The sequence below is a fragment of the Notamacropus eugenii genome, chromosome 5, assembly GCF_028372415.1.
Source record: "Notamacropus eugenii isolate mMacEug1 chromosome 5, mMacEug1.pri_v2, whole genome shotgun sequence".
In the NCBI taxonomy this organism is placed as follows: Eukaryota; Metazoa; Chordata; class Mammalia; order Diprotodontia; family Macropodidae; genus Notamacropus; species Notamacropus eugenii.
Window position 1 is genome coordinate 172,475,837 of NC_092876.1, and position 24,678 is coordinate 172,500,514.

At 42.0% G+C, this 24,678-nt stretch overlaps 1 protein-coding gene across 6 annotated transcripts in view; it reads right to left on the minus strand.

The window, feature by feature from the left end:
• FEZ1 (fasciculation and elongation protein zeta 1) overlaps window positions 1–24,678 on the minus strand; it is an 80,127-nt gene that overhangs the window by 22,087 nt on the left and 33,362 nt on the right. For 2 of the 6 annotated variants that reach the window (XM_072611472.1, XM_072611470.1), the window contains exons 2-3: window positions 8,972–9,326; window positions 988–1,087 (exon numbers count right to left, since the gene is read on the minus strand). In XM_072611472.1, the coding sequence (XP_072467573.1) occupies window positions 988–1,087; window positions 8,972–9,282 (411 nt within the window). In that variant the 5' untranslated portion in view covers window positions 9,283–9,326. Of the gene's footprint in view, window positions 1–987; window positions 1,088–8,967; window positions 9,327–10,650; window positions 10,759–17,914; window positions 18,061–18,111; window positions 18,175–18,935; window positions 19,287–24,678 lie in introns of those variants that run through there. The other 4 variants (XM_072611469.1, XM_072611473.1, XM_072611471.1 and 1 more) reach the window with 4 other exon arrangements.

The following is a 24,678-nucleotide window of genomic DNA, read 5'->3' on the forward strand; positions in this document are numbered from 1 at the left end:
CTTATTCTGGACAGGTAACCTATAGAAACAGTAGACCAGCAAGGGGAATTTCTACAGATGGATTTCATATTAACATAACCCTGGGAAACCTGGACCAGGATAAAACTCTTCAGTTCATTTCAAGTTTGCCACATCTATCTTCCCTGACAGCAAAATCTAGAGAACAAGCCAAAGGAAAAGTGACCTTTTCCTGGGAGTCAAGTGACTGAAGCCAATAAATGTTGGGGGTTTTTTTTCTATATGTAGCTTTGACTGAGATTTTACCTTGGACCTAGATGGATTTCACTTCTTTCTGTCCTGCACAAAAGACTCAAAATAGATTCCTGTACTTCACTTTCCTTACTCTCTTGAGATTTTCATCTCAGTTTGCCAAGCCACCTTCCTCTTCAGTGTCAAAGTGTCTCAGCCACTCAAAAGCTTTCCAGTCAGATTTCCTGAAAAACACATCCCTCTATCTATCTGGTCATGAGAACTTGCTCCAGAACTATGATTGTATCTGCAGAGTAACCGTGAGCAGTTGGTACCAGCAACGTTTTTGACAGCGTTTTTGATGGAAGAGAGGGAAAAAAGATAACATCTGTTTCCTTACATAGGAGAATTGGAGTCATTACAACTTCTGCCAGGTAATGTCATTACCTGGGCACAAAAATAGTCTGTAACATTTGCCAGATTTCTTACACTTCAGACCTATTCACTTGATGTTTTGTGTTACAAAGGTCAATGATGCTATTAGCTCTCTGGATACATACCTCTTAAAAATAGCTACCCCTACTAATTAGCAGGCACCCTTAATCTGTCACCCTTCCTACCCCTCTTTCCCACCCACTTACCCTGCCTCTTCCTTCAAGCAATGATTGCCAGTCTTTACTAGAAATCGTTTACTAATAATATAAATTACTTATGTCAGTGATCATTTTACCTAAAGAAATCAACCTCTCCTCAAACCTCATCCAACATAGCACAACTGTCAAGGCCCCAGAGAGGTACCTCAGTGTCTGAGATGTTGCCATTCAGAGCCTCGACGTTTGGGTCCCTCCAGTCTTCCCCAAGTGAAGGGATGTAATTGTCCGTCAGAGCATCCCAAACTCTGAAAACAAAGAAAGCTTCTTGTTAGCAGACATCTGTAGCCTGGCTCCGCCTGGGGGAAGGAAGAACTCAGTTAGAGAAGGAGAGAGGCTTCTCTGTGTGTCAGGCTGAGATCATCTGCCTTCCAGCATGCTTGGCCAAAATAGCCTAGGAATCATGTTAGAAGGCAAACATGGCAAGAAGGAACAATGCTAAAGGGCTCAAGACACACTGGTGCCAGGTCAGCTATTTCAGGATTGAGGTATCCAAAGGCAGGGCAATTTCTTGTCATAAATCACTAACAATGAAGGCTACAGATAAACAGTGACTTATATCTGAGCCTGAACATAAATCTATCCTTAGAGCAGGTACACAGTTCACATCCTGTGGCCTTGGGTGGTAACTTAGTGGTTTCCTTTCTTAGTAGTAGGCAGAAGTTTGTAAAGAGCTGCAGGAAGATTTTCTGGATGAATGACCCCTGTCACTGAGGTTCGGGACCTTCATACAGTTTGCATGGGTCCCGAGAGATCTACTACCTAATATGTCAAGAAAATTAACTGCCTCACAGAAGCTGAGCTGCATAATTGAGATTCTTCCAACTCTTGTTTAATATTAATGGCTTGCCCCCAAGACACATAGGGATGATATAACATTGCCCTCTCTACAAGCTGATATTCTCAAGTAGCAGGTCCTATATACCTCACATAGGACATCAATACATCACAAAAAGTGCATAGCTAATAGAAACAGCTATCTCTTCATGGTTCATTTTAGCTGCTCAGGGGGCGGGGGTAAGGAAGGAGTTGCTTCTCTTTTTTATATTTTTGTTATCTTTTTACCCCAGCACTTAGCCTGATCTATAAGAAATGCTTAATAAATGTCTGTTGAAAACGTTAGATTTAAATTTGATTTATTATAGGAAAAGATTGTTTTTAGATAGTTCTTACTATCCAACACATCTAATCCAGAAGACATCCTCTGAAAAATAGATGTTTCAGGAGGGTTTTAAACACCAATCAAAATAAATAATGAATTCACAAACGCATGCTTATTTATTCATCATAAACAGTGATTACAATAGTTTACATGTACACAGATAGACCTGTGTATGTGTTGTGTGTGTGTGTGTATGTGTGTGTGTGTGTAATCTTTGTGGGTCCTAACATCACACAGACATAAGCCAACACCAAGAAATCTAAATCTGCAAAATAACACACCAAGCTCTGACAGTAATGGCACACAAAGAAGAGACAGATGATTTTGTTAAATGATATAAGGTAAGGCATGCCTGTAAACTCCTTCTAAAATGTGCTGCAAAACCCTTTGACCCAGCAATATCACTTCTAGGACTGTATCCCCAAGAAATCATAAAAATGGGAAAGGGTCCCACATGTACAAAAATATTTATAGCACCTCTCTTTGTAGTGGCCAAGAACTGGAAATCAAGGGGATGCCCATCACTTGGGGAATGGCTGAATAAATTATGGTATATGAATGTGATGGAATACTATTGTGCTATAAGAAATGATAAACAGGAAGACTTCAGAGAGGCCGGGAAAGACTTATATGATGTGATGCTGAGTGAAAGGAGCAGAATCAGGAGAACTTTGTTCACAACAACGACCACAGAGTGCGAGAGTTTTTTCTGGTAGACTTGGATCTTCATAGCAATGCAAGGACCTAAAAAAAAAAATTCCCAATGATCTTCTAAGGCAAAATGCCTTCCACATCCAGAAAAAGAACTATGGAATTCAATTGCGAATTGTAGCAGATCATTTTTTTGTGTGTGTTTAATGTTTTGGTTTGTTGTATGATTTCTCCCATTTATCTTAGTTCTTCTACACAGCATGACTACAATGAAAATGTATTCAATAGGAATGTATGTGTAGATCCTATATAGAACTGTATGCCTGCATTTTACAGCATGAAAACTTCATTGCACACAGTGTGTCATATAGACAACTGCAGATTCCCATGCAGAATACCGAATACAAACACTTAAAAATGTGCTAGTGTATACCAAAAAAAAAAAAAGCCAAGGACAAAGGAAAAACTGTAGCACAAACATCTGATATTGTGCAGATGCAAAACAGGAATCATATACATGCATAAAATATAAACAAAGAGTTCTTCCTGGAGAATATAGTCCGCCATTAGCAAAAAAACAAGAGGCACCCCCAAAAATATAACAACGTAATGGTAGGGCTTAGAACATCCATTTATGCTCTATTTTTCTGCAATTACAAGAAAGCTCTTCCAGAGACCAGCTCACCAAATACTCATTAGACATCTATTCAGAAAGATTTCAGAAAAGAATTCCTAAACCCATAAGTTTTACCAGACTGACAATCTCCTAATCTCTACTAGTCCTTGTTCAACTGCATTAATCCGTTTAAACTTGAGTTCCATTAACATTCCAGTATAGGGAAACCAAAATGATCAGCTCTCTCAGATAAGGCTACTATGCTAAAAGCATTCCCACAAGCAAAACTGACCCTAGCTCCTTCACTCATACATCAGACTCCCTTTCTCGACCCTTCTCACAGAAGGCAGTGACCTTCAGCTCCTTCTCGAAATCCTTACTCCCAAATCTATACAAATTGTTGTTAGGGCTGTACAAGAACCATGTGTGTAGTGGGCAATATACTGACTTTCAGGATCTTCCCTGTAGGAAGTACAAAAAAAAAGAAAAAAAGTGAAATTGAGTCAAGTTCAAAAAAGGCAGAAATCTTTTGTCCCTATTCTGGGCAGGAAGGAAGATGAAACCCTTATTGTACCGCATCAACTTTCACTTCACCTTGAAAATGTTCACCTCCTTAGGATGGTAGCCAAGAGAGCTCTCTGATCCTTTGGGGAGAGTTTCTCTTTTCTGAGGCTGGCTTCCTTCTCCAATTGCTGGCCTTTCAAAGATGCTTTCTAAGCCTTCTCCTCCTGAGCACGTTGCGCCACTTCTATCATTTGGGGATTTTTTATTTTTGCTCAGTCAGGTTTTCCTCTTTCATATTGTCACTCTCCCCACTCCACTTGCTTCCCCTGTTGCCCTATCTCCTCTCATCTGGGTCTTATATTCTGCTGAGCTAAAAATAAAAAATATTTTTAAAAGCTTGCAAGGGCTTCTTAATCAACTGCATCATTTTTTTCATATCTACCTTGCATGCATATATCAGTGGCTCCTGAAGACATAATTTTAAAATACCAAATCAAAACCTAGAATTCTATATGTACTAGAAAAACCCAGGTATGCAGCTGGCAAACCTATGCCATCACCCTTTAAACCTGGGGTCCCACATGTGATACACACCCAAACATTAGCCACTACCCTGGGCCCTCAGCAGTGAACTGCATTATTAAAGAGCAAAAGCCTTACGGGTGAAACTGGCTTCACAGTACAATGAACGAACGTCACTAAGGAAGCAAAGACAAATTAGGCAGTCAGCAGCAGCCACAACTTGGGGGTGGGGGTGGGGGCAAGGGAGGGTGGAGAGGCAGGAGGAAGGCCAGCTGAAAGAGGCCAAGAGAAAGATGTACAAAGCTTTTTTTGTGAGAGAGGGAGCTGAAAGTATTTATCTCCCTAGAGAGGCTTTCTATTGCATCATAGGCAGAGCTTCTAAAAGTGGAGTTCTCCTGATTAAAAGGTAGCCTAAGGTGGACTGTGGAACTGAGCTTTCAAGAGAAGGAATCAGGTACTTTAGCACTGTCTTAGGGAAAGGAGAACCTGGAATACTATCTTGTAATCCATTATTTAGCATCTATAAATTGTACTACTTACAGGAAACAAAGATGAAACAGATGCCCTCAGCTGAACCATTCCCTTTATCCTATTACCTTAGGCTCACTGTGTTTGCTGTTGAGGCTAGCAGCTACCTTCTATCAAAGAAAGCTTATTTGGAAGGCATTTTGCCTTTGGATTAGTATGCATGTAGAATTGGCTAAAGGCTAGGGAAGAATGGGATGTGTCTAACAGGGGGAGATCCCAGAAAGGAGATATGCAAATGGATAGGTATGGATCCTAAGGTAGCCCACTTCCCTGTTCACTCCTAGGAAATTTCACGAACCTGCCAGGTATGGCAAGAAGCTATGTGGAACTCCTACACTAATCTAACTTAGTCCCCAACAAACATTTGTCAGAGTGAGTCCTGGGGCACCTACCTTACTTGATTTGTAAGACTGACCTCCCAGGTACAGACAATAATCTGTTTGGAATCTTGAAGTCCTGTTAGAATTCAGTGAGCACCAACAATTATTGGCATGTGTGACTCCATGCAATGTCATGCCAATACTATCATATGGTGAACTGATCACATATATTAACTTATATGTAACTTTGTTGGTCTCTTATCCCCTTATCGGACAGTAAGTTACACAAGGGCAGGGATACTGACTTATCTCACAGCAGATAGTCAATAAATGCTCCTCAAGTGAACAAATGAATGAATGTCTTAAAATAACTTTTTAAGCTTTTCTATTCCCTACAGATTAGTATTATTTTCATCTAGCATGCAGAAAAATCCAACCTGTAAATGGAGAACTAATTCTCCTAAGGTTACAAAATGAGGCAAGAGAGAAAGGCAAGAGAAAGTCCAAAATTCCCCAGCCCAGACCTTTCTCCAAACCATAGGTGATACTATGGCTTATGACCGATAGCAGTGTGTGTTTGTAAGTTTAATTTCAACTAGAAACTGGTGTCAATTTTTCCCCCAAGAATTATATTTAAACAAAGAAAGAACAACTGTGTGTCAGTAACCATTGTTTCAAGCTCCTCCCTGCTCTGTGATGGCTAGAAGTGGGATGAAGCAGGAGGAAGCTGGCTCTTCAAAACTTTCAATGATTGCTGACAGATTATCGGTCCTCTCCTTCCTACTGATTATACAGCAGAGAAAAAGTTCAAAAATGTCCTTGCAACAAACACCCAGAAGCAGTCTTATTGTCTTCTGAACTCAAAACCACAGCCTGATTGTCCTTCAGTGCCTATCCCCTTCCTGCCCTTCCAAGACAGAGATTAGCCTTTAATATCTCTCTTGGCAGTTAGGTGGTGCAGTGGACAGTGTATTAGACTTGGAGTCAGGAAGTTCTGAGTTCAAATCCTGCCTAGCTGTGTGACTTAGGGCAAACTACTTAACTTTTCTGAAGCCTCAACTTTCCTCATCTGTAAAATGGGCATAATAATACCAACTACTTCACAGGCTTGTCTTGAGGATCAAATAAGGTAACAAAGATAAAGCACTTGACAAAGCTTAAAGTGATACATAAATGCTAGCTACTATTAATATGACTAATTATTATTAGCAAGTTCATTTCCCAGATCTTTTCCAATACAAGTTACTAAAATCAGTTCTTCTGATAGTTGTCCCTGGGTTTGCTTCTGTCTTACATTCTCTTCAAGAGTTACCTGACCAAATGGCCAAGGAACTTCCCTGATTTGTCCTGTGGTTCCAGTTTCTTGGTTCTATCCCTGAAAACCTGCTCAGAGGCACTCAATTCATCTCCCTAAATAGTGAATCTGTCCAGAGATTGCCATGACAACAGCCAGGCTTCATTCACTCAGAAGAGGTGGAGAGGTGAAAGATGAGAACAGTACCGCCAGCCTGCCTTTGTCACTGGGGGTCATTTTATAGCCACGATAGCCTGACAAACGTCTATAAAATGCCACCCAGTATTAAATTGAGCTTACTTTGTACATGAGAGTTTTGATTCAGCTTTCTTGAAGATACTTCTGAGTGGTTAGAAACCGAATGCCTGTGAAATGACACTATTATAGCTTCCTTGTGTTCTTTCATATATACTGTACCCCCAAATCATGCTTCAACTTCTGCTAGTCTGTTCGACCTTCAATGTCCTGGATGAAGAAGTCAATGAGACAAGGGAGGCAGGAGAAGCAGGAGGAAAATAATGGCCTCACAGGACACTAATGAACATTTCTTGACCTCTGCTAATGGGGCCAGACTGGAGTGCAGAATAAGAGCCTGCTCCTGGACCTTCCACTACAAAGAAGCAGATAAAGATCTAGAAAAAGGAATGATCTGTTACTGGCAGTGAGAAAAAGCTGGCATGTTCTGTTATGATTCTCAGAGCATAGTCTTGGTGAAGTCGGAAGTTATATCCTTTGCAGTTTCCCAGATCTGCCTCATCAGGATTGTGGTTTAAAGGCTTCACAGCCAAAGACCCATGGCAGCCAACTGAGGTTAAGTGACTTGCCCAAGGTCACACACAGCAAGTGAATAATGGAACAAGAATTAAAAATTCCCATCTTTTGTGTTTCTATTTCATTGCCTAGTGCAACTGGACTGAAGAAATTCTTAATAATAATAAAGCCCACAGTCATTCTTCTCACTTAAGTGAAATACGGTAAATTATCACAAGCTTAAGGGCTAAGAGAAATCTGTGTGAGAACAAGAATTTTAATTTTAAAAAGATACAGCATTCAGTTTTAGTACTGGACTTCTTCAGGCTCAGGTCTTCTCAGTAGCATTCATTAAAATGAGAAGGTATAGGGATAGGTGGCAGGCCTGGATATGACAATGACGATGATGACTGCAAAAGCTAACATTTCTATAGCAGGTGCCAGGCACTATGCTAAGCACTTTACAATTTGATCCTCATAACAGCCTTGGGAGGTCAGTAAAATTATTATCCCCCTTTTACAGATGAAAAAGCTGAGTCACACAGGTTAAATGACTTGCCTTAGTCTTTGAGGACAGGTTTGAACCCAGATCTCCCTGACTCTAGGTACAGCACTCTATCCCCAGAATACTGCTATTAGTTTACTGATGCTATCTGCAAGGTAGGCTTTACCATTTTAGCAAATAGGATGTGGGCCAATTATGTTTGAAATATTATCATTAATGAATTAAGATTCATTCCCCAACTTCTGCTCCCTGTGACCCTACCTCCTCACCTTGCAGTCTGTGGATGGGCACTCTCTTCCACTTAAGGCCATGGAAAAGAGAAAAACTAGGACTTATTGCTTCTGTCTTCTCTAATTCACGACTTACTTTTTATCTTAAATGATTCTAAGAAAACTGCTGGATGTTCTTTTCTTTTTTATTGGGAGTTTTGTTTTTCCTGTTTCCACCACCTCCTCTTACTTATTGAAAACAAATTAACCCCTTCTCCTTCAAATCCTTTTCTTGACTGCCCTAAGTTGTTAACACTTTGTTTCATAATACCCTGCCTATCATATCATTCTGTTTTAATGTTTTCCTGACAACATTCCAAGACCCTAAAGGGTGTTAATTATCTTGAGAAGATTCACAGTGCTGGTGTTTCTCCAGAAAAAAATAATCATAAATGACTGACCTTTTTTCATCACAATGAATTTGGAAAGGAGGAGAAAAGAGGTGCAGTCCTGGAACTCTGAAAGTCACAGTGCAATGCAACTAAATGAAAGGATTATAGTTCAGTGCTAGAAAGGACATTAGAGGGCAAAGTATCTAACTGCTTAAATTTACAAATAAGGAAACTGAGTCACAGAGAGGTTAAATAACTTGTCCAGGGTTACATAGCTAGTGTGTGAAGTGAGATTGAAACTCAGATCTTTCTAACTTCAAGTCCATCCCTCTATCTACCATACCATGTTTGCCTTTGAATTTAATGTTCCTGACATTGCATTTCACAGCTAGGAAAACCTTTTAATTCACTAAAAATCAATTCATTCCTCTAAGGCTTCAACCCAGGAAAAATGATCCCAAAAAAGAGAAAAGCTTTAGGGCAGAATTATGCAATGGCATAAGAAGAGACTGGGGTGAACAGCTGTCCAGGGAGTGCAGCATCGCCTTGTTGGGGAGTCTGGGAGTGCATGTGACCAATCATGAATGTATGGATTCATTATGACACTTTGTCAGGGACCCTCATCCTGAAGACTGTTATCTGAGACAAAGGAGATATAGGGAGATACAAGATTTCTTACTCCTCATCCTGCAGATTCTCTTCCTCCTCTTGGATTTGCAACTGGTTCTTCACAGGGGCCAGGTTCTCAGTCTTGGCATTATAGTTTCGAAAGCAGACATTGAGCTTCTCATCAAACTCATTCACAAGATCCTCCATGGACTTGAAGCTAATAATTTCAGAGGAGAAATTCTCAAGCTCTGAGAGAGAGGGATCTTCTAGGTGGTGGGGAGATGAGCCATAGAAACATGGAGGTTTCTCATCCTTGTCCTCTGAATAGCAGGGTCGCAAGTCCTCAAATTCTTCGTCTAGGCTCACCAATGGGGCCTCCATTTTGTGCAGGTTTAGACCAAGAGCAACTTTCACGTTGACCTTCTCTGGAAATTAAAAAAAGAAGAAGAAACAATATGATCCAGGACTGGCCTCTATCTCCATGTTCTGTTAAGGGATATTTAGAGTATTATCAACATCCATCTGCAAATAGCCTTGTTCTCCTTGAGGGAAAAACATTCATCTTTTGGATATTCTGTAATATTCTAGAAGCCATATGTATTTAGGATACATCTTATATTTGGGTTTTATAAATAAAATTAATATGAAAGACAGACTAAATAACTTCTTGAGGTTGCTTTTAACTGATGATTCTATCCATCAAAAGGGAAGCTATCTAAGCTCACTACATCTCCCCATAAAGGCCTTCTGTAACCATGCTGAATATCAGACACAGGTAAGCACTTTGTAGGAAACCTGTACCTTTACTTACCTAAAGGCTTATTTTCTATACCACTCATTCAGCACTTACCATATATCACTTTGTATTATCATCATGTGTAGAAGCTATGTGTATGTCATCTTTGACTGTTTCTTCTCCATCTAAAACACTCAATCATTTGCTAAGTCCTGTCAATTTCTACTTTCATACCTCCTCCTTTCCATTCCCACTGTCAGCACCCTACTTCAGTCTCCCATTACTTCTTGCATGAACTATTAAAACAGCCTCCTAACTAGCTTTCTGATCTATTCTTTTTTTGTTTGTTTGTTTGTTTTTTTGCACGGCAGCTCAAGTAATGCACAGTTGCATATTTGCTAACAAGGATTTTGTTTTTCTTTCTTTTTCATTGGGGGAGGCAGGGAGGTGGAAGAGAGAGAAAAATATTTTTCCCTGGCAAATAAAATATAAAATTCCTTAGCTGATTATTCAAAGTCCTTGATAAGTTGTTTCCTACATTCCTTTCTGGTCTTTGTTTACACTCATTGTGGACTGCTAACTATTCCTTGATCCTGTCCTCTACCATCTTTGTGCATTTGCACATGCCATCTTCTGTGTCTACAGCAAACTGCCCCCAAAACTTTACCTGTTGAAATCCTTTTCTTTCTTTAAGGCAGTTCAGGTAGCTCTTCCACAAGCCTTTCCTGATCCACCCAACTAGAAAGGATACTGGAATTTCTAATGTTATTCTGTCTGACCTCTTCTATGCCCCTATAATATAGTCTAACCAGCATTACAGTTATTGGCATACACCTCTCTTCTCTCCCCTGTGAGGGGAGATACTGTGTCATTTTTCATTTATCTTTCTCCCCTAACCCAGCACAATCCATTACACATACTCAGTACTTAAATAAATGCTCAATAGTTTAATTGAATTAAGTAGCACATGCATGGCAGATTTTTAGCATAACCAATTCAAACTCTCCACATACTCAAATTCCTCTGCTATGATACAGAATGGCAATCCAATCCATACTGGCCTACATATGTCCTCCCATGGTAATTAGTCCATTTGGGTATGTACGATTGTAGTCACAGCCCTGCAGAAGAGTTAAAGTAGATTGATCAATAACCATATGTTTTGTTCTCAGAGGCTCCGTTTGTGAACTATAGAATTGTAAAGAGACAAAGCCAAGGGCAGGTGTGGCAACTGGGAGGTTGCAGAAAGAGCACTAGATTTGAGCCCCCAAACCTAGGTTTGAATTCCAGCTCTGCTGCTTAGACAAGTCACTTAACCTCTCTGAACTTCAGTTTTCTCAGCTGCAAAAAAGTCTAAGGTTTTTTGAAGCACTAACTCCTTAAGTCAGTTTTTTTAATGTCTCTGAAATCAAGTACCATCATCATCTATTAAACAGAGCCAATGAATTAACCTGCACTACCTGCTTCCTATGGTTGTCGTGAGGATCAAGTAAGAAAATATACACCAAGATTTTTTATAATTATAAATTGCTATGTCAGTGTCATTTGTTATTGTTGATATCAGGCAGAACCATATGGATATTCTTACCCAGCATTAAGTCGACACCATTATCATCAACAATAAGCATTCACAGAGCATCTACTGCATGAAAAACACTAGGCAATCTATGGGGAGAAAAGAAGTACGGAGGTAGTGTTTGTGGACTGGAAGCTAGTCCCAGGTCTATCCCCAACATCTGTGGCATCATTAGCAAGCCATGTCTCCTATAGGCTCCTGTTTCTTCATAGGTAAAATAAGGAAAGTAGACTGGAAGACCTAAAGTAGGGAAACTAGGTGACACAGTAGATATAGTACTGGCCCTGGAATCAGGAGCAGCTGAGCTCAAATTTGGCCTCAGATGCTTACTAGCTATGTGACCCTGGGCAAGTCACTTAACCCTGCCTTTGAAAAAAAAATCTGAGATTTTTTCAACTCCAAAGTTCTATGTCTGTAAAAAATCTTTGCTCTCAATGAAATTAGTTTAATTGGAGAGACAAATACATAGAAAGATTACTCAACCTCTCTAGGTCTCAGTTCTTCTCTTGCAGAATGATGGAGATGGACTAGAGATCCTCCAAGTTCCTTCTAGTTCTAAATCTATGACCCCATGATCTTGTTTTGTTAGTTATTAACACAGTATTCCGTCATACATTTCCATGCCTTCCTACAGGCTGTTCTCCGTACTTTAAACGCTTTCACCTCTACTTTCTTTCAAGGATCAATTGAGATGCTACCTCCTATATGAAGCCTGATTCTCCTCCCCCATCCCTCCCCAGTTTTTAGTACTTTCTCCCATCTCAAACTACCTTGAACTAACTTATGTGTACATATTGTATCTCTCCAGTAGAATGTGACCTCCTTGAAGTGAGAAACTTTTATTTTTGTTTTTTGTGACCCCAGTTCTGTTATGGTACCTCAAATACAGTAGATATGCAACAAATGTTTGCTGAATTGAAATAAAAGACAATTAAGGTTATCATAGTTCACAAAAAGAGGACATCAGTGTAGACTAAATTAAGTCAGGAAAAACTTCATAGAAGTAGGATTTAAGCTGATCTCTGAAGGATAAAGGTAGAATTTAGAATACTGGAGAGGTCAGTGGGTATTATTTCAGAAGGAACAGGGGTAGCAAAGACATGGGAACAGTAATATGCATGGTATATCCACATAAATGCTTCAGTCTGTAAACTGAAGGCTGTTTAAAAAAAAAAAGGAAGAGTCTGAAATTAAAGAAAACCTGAATTCTAAGTCATAGAAAAAGAAGAGGAAATCTTAAACCTGAATTCTAAATCATAGCTCTGCCTAAATCATACAAGTCTTTCTCTACGCCTTAGTTTCCTCATCTGTAAAATAAGGGGACTGAACTAGACAATCATAACATCTTAAACTGAGACCTCAAAGACACCTTAGGTTATCTAGTGCAGCCAGAGGTTAGCCTATCTAGGCCCACAGAGGTTGGCCTATTTAGGCCCACAGAGGTTAAGTAACTTTATGCTTCTCATTCCAAGATTTAGTAATTAATTCATAACTTTTTACAGAATATCAGTTATTAGCATGTCAATGACTCAAATCACTTCTTGGTCAATCAGTGGCATAAATGGCTCTTTTCACCATTTCTTGGGCGATATACATGGCTATGAAACATAGAACACCACAGTCTCTTCAAAATTGTGGGTCACCCAAAGGGTAATGGTGAACATAAACGGGCTGTAGAATATTACCCATGACTTATGAGCAAGCTGTGGTGTAAAAGAAATCCAAAAGATGAATGACTGGGAAAAGAGGTTGATTAGGCATGGTATAAGAATAAGGAATCATAGAATGACAACCTGTCTGCTGTACTCATACACAAAGTTAAAAGTCCTAGAGAAAGGGCCCTTTATGTTGTGTGGATCCCTTGTGTAGTATGTATGGATGAGAATGCAGCTAGTGTAGCACAGGATAAGAAGTCAATGGGTTGCATTCTCCATTGCTGGAGGGAGTATTTGTAATCCTACAATTCATTCCAATTTCTCCACTTTTCTGGCTGTGGCTCCCATTTCTACAATAGTGTCAATTGTGGTATATAAAATGCCTTCCCCTGGGTACTCTCCAAATTATCAATTCTTCCTAAAAATATGGCTCCCACAACTGAACATCATACTCCAGATATGGTCTGACCAGGGTAGAGATAATGTTAAAAGATCCTAAGACATTGGCATAATCCTAATAACCCCTGAACCTCAAGCAATTAGCAATGGCCATTGAGCACCTACTATGTGGAAGATATTGTACTAGGCACAATTACTGCCCTTAAATTTACAATTTAAAGGGAGACATGGAATAAACAAATAAAAAGTTAATAATTCAATACAGACATCACAGAATTGCCTTATGATTAACAGCAAAAGCCTTATACAAATAACAAATGCTATAGGGGTTCAAAGAGAATAGATTTCCCGAGCTGGGAAGATTTTATGGAAGAAAAGCTACATCCTTGAGAAATGGATAGGCGATTAGAACGGAATGAATTCATAGACAAGGGGCAGCTCCCATCTTGACTGATACTTTATTCTTCATGCAAGACACACAATTATGTTTCATAAAAGTTTATTGAATTAATTAATGCCAAATTAATGTTAGCTTTTCTTTTTCCATTAAGGACCTCCTATTCTTTTAAATTCCTTTAGCCAGTTCCCTGTGGATCACTGGTTCTATTCTAGAGAGCTGAAACCATTCAAAAAGCTAACCAGCTAGAGGTCCAGGTATTCACACTTCCTTTAAATCTATGCTAGGGAAAACGACAAAATTACAAAGGGGCCCCTTGGACACGATCCAAACCACTAATCACACATTAGTAACACCACAAGAAGCCAACCCACCTAACATCTAGGTAGGGGATTTAGTTTCAAATCCAGACTGGAATACTACACTGAAACTAAACCATTATTAGCCAAAGAAGATTCCAAAGAAGAAAATTAGCTCATCTGTAAAGTAATGAATGAAGAAATCTTTAAAAAGTAAATCTTTAAAAAGTAATGACATCTATAACTGCTTTCATTATCTCAAACTGAATATATTTTTATTGTCTTAGTGAACTCATTACATAGACGCCAATCAGTGCTCAGTGAATCATTTTGGAGTTGGATATGCCTAGATACAACAATAACAATGATAAGATTACAGTTGACAAAGCATTTTACAAATATAATCTCATTTTATCTTCATAACCCTGAGAGGTAGCTATTACTATTATCTCCATTTTACAATTGAGGAAACTGAGACAAAGGTTAAATGACTTGCCCAAGCTCACATAGCTAACAAATGTCTGACACAGGATTTGAAATGAGTTCTTCCTGACTCCCAACTTGAGTGCTCTATCCATCATGCCATTAATAAGTAACAAATCTTGTAAGATTTACAAAGTTCTTTACTCACAGCAACCCCGTAAAGTAGAGAGTAGAAATATCCTCATTTTACAGATAAGGAAGCATTTATTACAGTTAGGTCAAGTGATTTCCCTATAATGTATAAGATTCACAGAATCCCATAATCTCAGAGGCCATCTAGTCTAGCCCATACCTGATTAACACTCATATATAACAAACCATACAAATAGTCACCAAGTGCTTGCTCGAAGCTCTCCCAGGAAAGGAGATCCCACTATTTCTGGAGGGCAGCCCATTCCTCTTTTGAACAGCTGATTTTTAGGAAATCTTTATAACAAATCTGCCTCTCTACAACTTCTGTTCTTAGTTCTGACCTCTGCAGCTTAAAAAAAAAAAGTCTAATCCCTCTTCAGATTCTTGAAGCTAGCTCCTATGTCCACAAATTCAATCTAAGTCTAGGAGCAACTAAGAATTCTTGTGCTTAAGAACAAGTGACCGCAAGCATACCCTCTGCTGAGGAAGTGATACAGACACCCCTCCACAGGGGCTACTAGGGAGGATGCTGAGGAGTAGCCGGGGTGAGCAGGGGGAGTGGGTGTGGGGGAAGAGCTCCTAGCCATAGCCTGCCATCTGGTATATTCCTCCTTTAATTATTTCTGTTTTAACTATACCTCCCTCATCTCGTACTTGTGAGGCTGATTTCTAGAATTCCTAAATTTTTAGATTTGGCTCAATGTCCTTCTTTAGAAAAGATATTTTTGAATCCTAACACAGCCAGTGTGTTATTCTGCCACCTGCAAATTTGATAAGCACATCACCTATGCCTTTCTCCAAGTCATTAATAAAAAATGTTAAATGGCCAAGGGCCCAGCTTTAGACACAAATCTGGGTCTCCTGGCTCCAAACCCAGGGCTCTTCCCACACCTCTTTCCACTATACCACACAACCTCAAAGTACACAAACTGGGCCTAATGCTTGCAGGAGGGCCTGTGTGCCAAGGCAAGAAGCAAGGATTCTCTCTCTCTCTCTCTGTTTCTTTCTGTCTCTCCATCTCTGTCTCTGCCATTGCTTCAATATTAGACCTTTGGGTTTTCATGCCAGCCTGCCATGCAGAATACCCTTCATTCTCACTGACCGAACCTTCCCTCAGCCATCTTTGCTTTGTTCCCAACTGAACCCCCTCCCCCACTGCACCCCCAGCTTTAGTGCCTTTGTGCTTTCTAAAATGCCAGGACCAACCTCCCACTTCTGATCTGCCAAGGTTTACTTCCTCTGCATTCAGAGTTCACCTCAAAGCTCTCCCCTTACCCAAGCTAAAGTTAATGAGTGACAGTTCTTCCTCCTTCTCCCCTATGTTTCCCCAAAACAAAAATAAATGATGAATAACCAGAAGATGGCCATCTTCCTCTCACCCTGCCCCTCCCCACCCCCAATATAAAATAACTAGCAGAACTGTGCTTCAGCAGTATGCTCTGTGAAAATGATTTGGGCATTCTTTTTTCCTCCCATCCACTCACTTGTCCCCACCTTTCCATCCTCAGTATCGTCCTGGGGTAGAAGAGGAGAATTATGCAAGTTACTGCCTTATTCTCTACCTTGTGGAAAATGGAAATGTAAACATATTTTGCAGTGGAATCACAGGCAATACAGATTGCCTGTCACACACCTTGTAATCTACTGAAGGGAGGAGGAGTGCTAAGGAGAATCTAAGAAATGTATTATTTCATCTTGGTTCAGTGATTCACTTCCTCATAAATTCAATATACAAAGTGTTAAACACAGAGCTCTTCCGAGACCTAGCAAGAAAACTGTGGGCTTCTCTCTGCAGTCTTGACAATGCACTGCAGATTGGAAATGTAGCGCCAGTTGGGAGTCTTTTCTCCCAGAACACAGCATGGCTGAGCGGCTTCCTCGCTGGGCCTGTGGAGCCTGCACCGAGGTCTTCACATCCTCCAAAGCTCCTTGGCACTGCTGACCCTGGGCCTGTGTCCATCACTCTGCTCCCTCTATGAAACCTGCCCTCATGCCCTCCACTCCCAAATTTCCCAGGGCTCCTCTAAAGCTTAAGTAGCATTTAATGGCCTCATTTCACATCCAATAGCTACACACATTTTGAGGAGAAGGGAGCATTGGCAAAGCAACCCCTCCCTGGTTCTGGTTCCCCCTTCCTCCTCCTCTGACCTCCCCTCTCCTGTCCCCTCCTCCACACACACACACACACCACACACACACACACACACACCACACACACACACCACACACACACACACACACACACGCGGTCCCTACACACACACACACACACACACACACCACACACACACACACGCGGTCCCTACACACACACACACACACACACACACACACACACGCGGTCCCTACACACACACACACACACACACACACACACACACGGTCCCTACACACACACACACACACCACACACACACACACACACACACACACACGGTCCCTACACACACACACACACACCACACACACACACACACACACACCACACACACACACACACACGCGGTCCCTACACACACACACACACACACACACACACACACACACACACACCACACACACACACACACACACATACACACACACACACACACACACACACGGTCCCTCTCCACCAGCAGCACAAAGGCTGCAGATCCAAGCATAAGCTGCGGAGACTCTGCTGCCTTTTTTTGCCAAATATGACAGAAGCCACCAAAGGAAGGTGGAGACAAGGGAGTGGAGGAAGGGATGGCACCAAAAAAGGGGCACCATGTGCGGCGCCCCGGACAGGGGCCCCGCCTAAGCCCACCCGGCCCTTTCCCGAACGTGGTTTGTCTCTAAATACTCTCCACTCGCAAGTGCTTCCCCCGCGGCCGTGACACTGCAGGAATGCACGGTCCCGGGGGATGCCCTGCCAACCACGGGGATGGGTGGGCGAAGGAATTCTGGAGGAGCAGGGGCAAAGATGGAGCCTCGCGGGCGCGCTGGGCGGAGAGAGGAAGGTCGGGATTTCCCTCCCCAAATCACCCCGTATCCGGGCCGCCCCCTCCCCCGCCCCCGAGCGCACACACACGCACACACACGCACACACACGCACACACATGCACACACATGCATGAGGCCCCCCCGGGAGCCGCCCCCTGCCGCATCTCTGGGACCGAGACCCTCGAGAGGCGCGTCCCCAGGCCGGCGAGGAGGAGGCTACCTGGCCTCCCGAGCGAGCCCCAAAGTCCGGGGGCAGCGCAGCGGCCGGAGATTCCCCCCACCCCACTCAGCCCCAACGCCCCCTCTCCCCACCCGTCCCAGAACGCAGCTGGGGGTCCGAACGCCAGGCGGCCCCGCCAGCGACGGCACCTGTGAGGCTCCTGGCGGAGGGAGGCGGATCCCGGGGCTCAGCCGGACACCTCCATCCACGGGGCCGCGGCGGCCGGAGCGGCGGTGACAAGCGGAGAGAGCGCTTCCCCCCAGCTGCACCGGCAGCTCCGCTCCCCCTCCCTTCCCTCCTCCCCCCTCCCTTCCCTCCGTTCCCCCTCCCCGCCCTCCGCGCGCACTCGGGCTGTCAGGAGCGCGCGCACGAGCCCGGCCCGGCCCGGCTCCTCTCCTTGGCGGCGCCGGCTTCTCCGGAGCGCGCACCCACGTCCCAGCCCAGCCTGGCCCCGACGGCCTCCTCATGAATATTCATCAGCTTCCGGGCCGCGGACGGGCGTGGACGCGCCTCGGTCACTGTCCCCCCCCCTCCCCCCGCCCCCAGCCTCTCCTCTTATTAATACCGAGGAGTGCCTGGAGGCTTTCCCCGCGCTTGTCACTCGGCTTGGCTCAGGCGTGCTGAGCGTTTACACAAAATCCCAGGTGCTGACCGGCCCACCGGCCGCTTCCGAAGCCCCAGGGTCCGCCTGTGACTGAGAAGCCAGCCTGTGAACTGGCGGACACGCGCTCACGCACTCACACTCACAGTCACTGACACACGCACACGCACACTCACGCGCACACACTCACACGCGCACACACTTAACTAAGGTCAAACGTTCTCCCGTGGGTAAAGGCCGCCCGGGAGCACAACAAACAGTTCTGGTCAAAGATCCAGACTTTAACGTGGCAGGCTTCGGGTCCCAAAAACAAGAGCTGAGAAGGCAGGTTTGAGATGCGGGAGGTTCAGGGGGACGACGAAGGGACGCCTGCCTCCCCAAGGGCGGACTGCGGGGAAGCAGGGGTTCTCAGTGTTCTTCTGGGTCGCGGAGCCCTTGGGCCGGGGAAGCCAGGAAGCCTACAAGGACCTTCCTCGGAACGTTTTCAAGGTATGAAGACGCGTACAAAGGAAAGTGATGACATTGAAGCGAGCTCACGGCGAGGGCCGGCTCGCGCGGGCCCAGGATACCTTGATCGCAGTGGCTGAGACAATAACTAATGCTGTGCACGACGACGCCGGGTGAAGCTGATGCAGGGACCATTCCACTGTCTTACGGGCGAGGAAGCATTCGGAGAAGTGAAGCGCTCGGACGAAGGCTACGCGGGGAGTCCCAAGGCCCGAGCCTGACCCCGGGCTCCTGACTCTGTGCCCCAGCTTCACAAAGCCCTGCTCCAGAGCTGTGTTGGGGTGCGCGATCCCACAGCAGCCAGTGCCGCCTCAGCCCTGGCAGGCTCTGCCCTTTAGGAGAGGCTTCGAGATGCCAGGCCAAGTCAGAGCTCCGGGACCACCTCCGTTTGCCTCAGCTTCCAGCTGTGAGATGGGGAGAGTGACAGCGCCTGTCAGGGCTGTTTCCAAGACCCAATGTCACATGAGAGAATATGTGTAAAGCACTTAGCACAGTGCCTGGCCCGTAGCAGGTGCTATATAAATGTTTATTCCCTTCCCTTCACAGGTACGGACAAGTTCATCACCAGCAAGCTGGCAAGTAGGTAGAGATGAAATATCTGGCCACACAATCCATGAAACAAAGGAAAAAAAGTCTTCTGTTCCTGTGCAGCTTCCATTCCACCTCAGCTACACAGCTACACAGAGATGGTTATAGCTTTGATCTTGTCATCACCCGCAAGAGTTCCACTTCCTCTTATGGGAAGTGCAAAAGCCTTTTATTTGATCACAATCTCGTATCATTCCCTCTTCCCTCTGTCATACAATCCCCAACTCTGTTCTTTGTCCTCACTGTGACATCCATTCCTCCATCCCTCTGTCCTTTCTCTGCCCATTACTACTACACTGGCAACACTCTTCTCCCTTCATCCCAACCTCGATGAACCAACTCAATGTTACACTTACACTGCCCTGTATTTTTTAATTCACTCATTTGCCTTAACAAAACCCAAGTGTGGATTATTCCCATTGTTTGTCTCCTTCTCTCCTATTCACACGCTGTTGAACAAAGGTAGAAGAAATTATGAAATTATCACTGATTTCACTACAAATGTATATTATCTAAGCTCAAGGGCATCAAGGGCAAACATTTTATTCCTCCCTAATGGGTTCTCTATCACCCTCTTTACAATAGCTGTTCCAAATCTTCATATCTCTCCTAAATCCTTCCATTGTATATCCTACCACCATTTCTCAATCACACTTCACTGAAAAAAAAATGAGGCTATATATGGAGAGCTCCTTCACCCCTTTACTCCCCCTCTATTCACCTCACACCATTCAGATATTTTCTCCCATTTTCCTCTTTTCCAGTCTCAGATTCAGATGGCCCTTGCCAAAGCCAAAGCCTCTCTCTTATATGCACTCTTGCTTCCATCCCAGCTTCCTCAGTGGATCATCCTTGTACTTTCTCTTATCTTCAGTCTCTATCATCTGACTCCTTCCCTGAGGCCTACAAAATGCCCATTTTCCTCCCATTCTTAAAAAAAAAAAAAAAACCCTCCACCACGCTCATTAGTTATTATCCTGGCTAAACTCCTTGAAATACCATCTATATTTACTATTGCCATTTCTTTTCCTCACATTTTCTTCTAAATCCAGTGCAATCTGGCTTTTGATCTCATTCAACTAAAATTGTCCTCTCCAAGATTAAAAAAAAATCTCTTAATCACTAAATCTAATGGCTTTTCTCAATTCTAATCCTTTTAAACTTCTCTGCAGCATTTGACATAACTGGTCTCTCTCACCTCCTGGATATTTTCTCCTCTCTAGGTTTTCATGATAGGTCTTTCTCCTATCTTACCATTCTTGTTCATTCTCCTTTGCTGAATCTTCATCCATGCCATGTCCATTAACTGTGGATATCACTTAGAACTCTGTCTGGTGCCACCTTTTTTCACTCTGAACTAAATTGGTTATTTCATCAGATCCCGTGGATTCAATTATTTCTATACAAATGATATTAGCCAGGGGTGTGCTAGAGAGCTGAATGTTAAATTTTCAGTGTGAGCATTGACATCTCAGAGCTATGAATCAAGGTTTGACTGTTTTGTTGATTGTCTAGACTTAAGAAAATGATGGAGAAAATGTTAATGATGCAGACTGAACTGAAAAGTGTATCTTGTAGGCCAGTACCTCTGATTCCAGCTTATTAGTATTACTATTCTTGCTGTTATTATTTATTTATTTAGCCAGCCCTCTCCTCTCTTCTGATATTATCACACATCATCAATTGCCTATTATACATTTCAAATGTATACATTTCTGTATATGTTTCAAACTCAACATATCCCTAACAGAATACCATTATCTTTCCTCCCAAATCTTTCCACCCCTTTGCTCTTTCCACCTACCTAGTCAAGGGCACCATCATCCTCCCAGTAATCCAAGCTAGTGTCTTTGGTGCTGTGCTCAACTCCTCCCTCTATTACCTTATGTCAGCAATCTCTTACCACATCTTGTTATTTCTGCCTTCATTATCTTGTATACATCCCCATTTCTCCAATCGTACAGATACAGCCCCTTAGTTCAAACTCTTGTTACCTCTCAACTGAACTACTGCAGTGGCCTTCTAAGTGGTCTCTATGCCTCCAAACTCTCTCTCTACTCCAATCCATCCACTCACCTTCACCAGGGTGATTTTTTTCTAATATGAAGGCCTGACTATGTCACTCACTGCTCAGTGAGTACTGGTGGCTCCCTATGACTTTCAGGAGCATTTATGAACTTCTCTATTAGGCATTTAAGGTTCTTCATAACCTGGTTCCCTTTCTACCTTTTCAGCCTTCTTAAACATTTGTACTTTATGACCCATTAATATTGGCCTACTTGCAGTTTCTCAAACATGACACTATAGGTCTCATTTCTGTGCCCCTGCACTAGTGTCCTCCATACCTGCAGATGCTCTGCCTCCTCCCCTTTGCCTCTTAGTTTTCATGGATTCCTTCAAGACTGAACTCAAATTTCACCTCTTTTTAAGAGGCCTTTTCTGGTCCTGTTCCATCCTCCCCATCCCCAATGCCTTCTCCTCTTTTATTGCTTTCCATCATATCTACATACATACATACATATATATGTATATATATATAGTAGGTACATAGCTTTTTCTACATCTCCATAGAGACCAAAATATATGTAGCAACACTTTTTTGTGTTATCAAAGACTTGGAAACACAGTAAATGCTCATTGTTAGGGCATTAGGACTAAATAAATCATTGTATGTGAACAGAATGAAATATTACTATGCTTTGAGAAATGATGAACACTATAGAGAGAAGCATAAAAGACCTAAAGGCAAAGTGAAGTAAACCGAACCAGAAAGGCAATACACAATGACTACAAAAATGCAAATGGAAAAAACAACCACAAACCATTAAAAATGAATGTTATGAAATTATAAACAACAAAATTGTCCTTCAAGAAGAAATATGAGAAGATGCCTCCTCTGACTTCTTTGCAGAGATGAGGAATCCATAGGTATGGGGCATTGCATGTAATGTTGGATTTAAAAAGATTGATACATTGCCAAATTTTTTCTCTTCTTTCTCTTTTTCTTTTAAAATTCTTTATTATGAGGGATGGATCTCTGAGAGAGGTCAGGAAAGGATTGTTGTTGTTTTTAAGTCATATCTGACTTCATGACATCTTTGGTAGAGATACTGGAGAGTTTTGTCATTTCCTTCTCCAGCTAATTTCATAGATGAGAAAACTGAAGCAAAGAGTTAAGTGACTTGCCCCGGGTCACATAGCTAGTAAGTGTCTGAGGAAAGATTTGGATTCAGGAAAAAGAGTCTTCCTGTCTCTCTATCCACTCCAGGGGAGGGATACATGGGAAAATTGACTCAATATAAAAAGAAAAGATAGCAATAACATCTATTTTAAAAACAAAATAATACTGTAAACTCTTTGAGGGAAAGAACTATTTTTGTCTCTGTAGTCTCAGCACTTAACATAGTGACCAATACATAGCAAGTGCTTAATAAATGCTTGTTGATTGACTGATGGAGTAGAGAAAAGTGGGCAGAAGGTCCTAAGAATCACAGTTTTTAGATCATCTATAAATAATAACTGAATGTATTCTAAATGTTCAACGTTTCCAATTACCAACAAACTGACAAAATACTGTTAAAAATGAATCAGATCAATATTGATATTCTTGCAGTAAATGGAACCAGCAGATAGAAAAAAAGATTCAGCTAAATGGAAAGATAGTTCACAGGTTCTCACTGGGGAAAGATAACAAAGGAGTTGGCTTCACTATGTGTTCAAAGGCAAGAGAAATATCATTTCATGCGATACTTGTCCATCTCATATTACAGGGCTCATAGTGAGCATTTGCAAAAGAACAAACCATGAAGATAATTGCAGTTATATGCCAATAACCTATTGCAGAGGATTTAAAGGTAGAAAAATCCTTTGAAGAACTTGATAAGGTCATCCAAAGTAGGTCAATACATACTTTGATACTTCATAACTTCAGTACAAAAGTGGGCCAAGGGGAGGATGGTGAAAAATATGTTGGAAAAAATGTTGGAAACTATGGTTCAGACTTAAAAGATGAAAGTGGTCAAGGTTAGTAGACTATTCAGAAACTGCATATCTATATGTCATGAACACTTTTCTCCAAGAGAAGGCACTGTGCAGTGTGAGTACCAAATAACATTATGAAAATGAACTTTATTATATTTTCACAGACATGAAATGACCAGTTACTCTGATATGGGAGTCATATCAGAATCAGCTCTCTGCACGCAGTCAGACTACTGACTAGTTGTAGCAATGATCAAAATCAGTATCAAATTAGAAGGATAAAGATAAGGATGTGAGACTGTCAACCATAATAACAACATCAACCCAACCTATTCAAAGAATGAAAAAAATGGTACTAGAAGAAAGCAAAGATATTGATCTTGATTATCAAAGAGGCCTGTAACTGCCTTCAACCACAAATATCTAATCTCTTTCCCAGAGCAAGAAAAATAACAGCCAAGGGCAACATCAGTTTAGTGTACAAACTCACTTTGTAAAACACTGCAGAGGAGAACAGCAGAAAATTATAACCATCATCACTTCATGAAACAGTAAAAAGCAACTGAAATAAAAATATGTCCACAGAAAGCTTGGCATCAGACCCAAATGAGCCACATCATCCCAGAGTGCTCATAGATGAAACTGGCAAGAGGACAAAAAGTAGACGGAAAGTGGAACAAATTTGTATGCATTTCTATAACTATCTATTTTAATCACCAGTGATAGTGAAACCATCAGATTTGGACCCCAACACTTCAGTCCCTCATGTACTATACAAGTAAATTAAAATGGCATTTAAGAAGTTGGCAAGTTAGGAGGAGTGGTGATTTCAGACCAGAAATAAACCAAAGAAATCCATAGTGAAAGCAACACAATCTTGAGAGAATTTAGGGCTTATTTTACAAGACATTTTGAATAAGGCAAGACACCAAGTAAACAGAAAAAAAATCATGAATGGCATCACTTTAGTGAAATAATTGAGAGACTAACAGCTACTGATCCATATTCTTATTTCACTAAAAAAATATATTTTATGTTGATACATTGCATAACCCTCCAAAACTTGTAATTAAAGTCCCCACAATGTACAATACTTATGTAGCTGGGGGTCTCTCAGCACCAATTGTTCCTCATTTGCATGGCGACTTGGTGTGGTGGGAGTAAGGGTGCAAAGGACACCCCACTCACCCAGGGATTACTCAGTGCTGCCCAAGTTTAGCAATAAGATTGTTTCCA